Here is a 1,771-nt window from a genome sequence, read left to right on the forward strand (position 1 = left end):
TGCTAGGAGTAAATTTTGGAGCATGTTTGCTACTTAGCAGGGAACTAAAATTCAGGTATGATCCCGTTAAGGAAAAAAAGGTTTAATTTGATGGTAGTAATTTTATCCCATTTAATATTGTCCTTATTTTACTGTAGCTGAAAATGGTTTCCTCAGTAATAAGTCCTTGGTGAGCTTGAATGAGTTAAAAATTTGAGAAATAATATTCTTATGGTTGTCAGTTTGTGCATTGGGTTGTGCTGTATGATAGAAGTCATCCTTCACTTAAAAACAAAATGACCAACAAACAAAACCAAACCCAAATTCCAAAAGCAACTTGTTTGTATGAACGCATTCAAATTCAATGATACTTATGTTTTGAAAATATTTTTCTTTCTAGACACAAGAATTTGTAAACGTCGAGAGTGAATATGGGTGAGAAGAAGCCAGAACCTTTGGACTTTGTAAAAGATTTTCAGGAGTACCTCACCCAGCAGACTCACCATGTGAATATGATTTCTGGATCAGTTAGTGGAGACAAGGAGGCAGAGACTCTTCAAGGAGGTAAAGCTGGTTGCAGTGCTGTCCAGTTTTTGTTTGTTGGGGTTTTTTTTTGAGAATGACTGCACTGTTTAGATTCCAGATGATTATGCAGACTATTAGAGTTGTATGGAAGCATTTCTGATAGTGGTTTTGACATCACTAGAGATGTGTGTGTACCTTTCTTTTAATCAAGCTTGGTTCTAATAATTCTGTGTATTTAAAGACCAAGGGCATAGAGAAGCAAAAGATATTGGGCATATTCTCACAGCACAATAGATTATTGATTGAAATCTCTTCTGTACTATTCACAGCTGGGGCAGAAGGTGATCAGAATGGTCTTGATCATCCTTCAGTTGAAGTTTCCCTGGATGAAAACTCAGGAATGTTAGTGGATGGCTTTGAAAGGACATTTGATGGGAAGTTGAAGTGTCGATACTGCAACTACGCCAGCAAAGGGACAGCCCGGCTCATCGAGCATATCAGAATCCACACAGGTAGGGAATGGTATTACCATTGGCATGTGAGGAGTCAGTATCTTCAAGCAGTGTGGTAGTTCTTAGAGTTACTCAACAATTAGATTTGGCTTTGGGGTGTTTGGTTTTTTTTTAATAGACTCTTTTTTTCAATGTGTGCCATTTACCCATTTAAATGATGCAAATTTCTGCTTAAATTTATTACTGCAGACTACTGAAGTAACTAGATATGGGAGTAAAGTTTAGCATGAAAACCATCAGTGTAAATGAAGGGCCCTAAATTAAAATTTTAATTTTTCCTTCCTAGTCAGGAAAGTGAAGAATGTACGTGTTGCCACGTGGAGATTTATAGGGGCTTTTCTGCCTCTCTCAGGAAAATATTCCTGTTTTGTACAACATATTAGATGTGCAAGTACAAAACATACTAATAAGAAAAAAGTTTTCTTATGGGTAGAATATTCAAACGTGAGGATGTATCATCAAATAAGTGATAAATAATAGCAATGAATAGAAAAATTACTGTGGCTTGCTTAAGAGCATTTGTTGCTCTTGGGTTTATGAAGGTGAAGAGCAAAACTCACAATAAAGGTTAGAATATCCTGAACTGCTAATGAAGCCAGCTCCAGTTTCTTGGCAAATGAGAGAAAACAAATGAAAGGTCCATGTGAAGTCTGAGTTTGGTGCCTGGCAAGTATGTTACACCAGTGTAGAAGACTTTATGGCTTTTAACTAGAATTGTAAGGAGAAAAAAATAAATGTATTGTGTAAAAAAAAAA

The 1,771-nt window shown here is 36.2% G+C and overlaps 1 protein-coding gene across 1 annotated transcript; it reads left to right on the forward strand.

The window, feature by feature from the left end:
- Positions 1 to 378: 378 nt before the first annotated feature.
- LOC104384787 (zinc finger protein Pegasus-like) lies at positions 379 to 1,026 on the forward strand (the record flags this gene model as incomplete). Its single annotated transcript, XM_010005733.1, has 2 exons — positions 379 to 543; positions 834 to 1,026. Coding segments are annotated over exons 1-2 (326 nt in total), but the record flags the coding sequence as incomplete, so codon positions are not given.
- Positions 1,027 to 1,771: the final 745 nt, after the last annotated feature.

The sequence above is a fragment of the Chaetura pelagica genome, unplaced genomic scaffold (genome assembly GCF_000747805.2).
Source record: "Chaetura pelagica isolate M959 unplaced genomic scaffold, ChaPel_1.0 C11457560, whole genome shotgun sequence".
Classification (NCBI taxonomy): Eukaryota; Metazoa; Chordata; class Aves; order Apodiformes; family Apodidae; genus Chaetura; species Chaetura pelagica.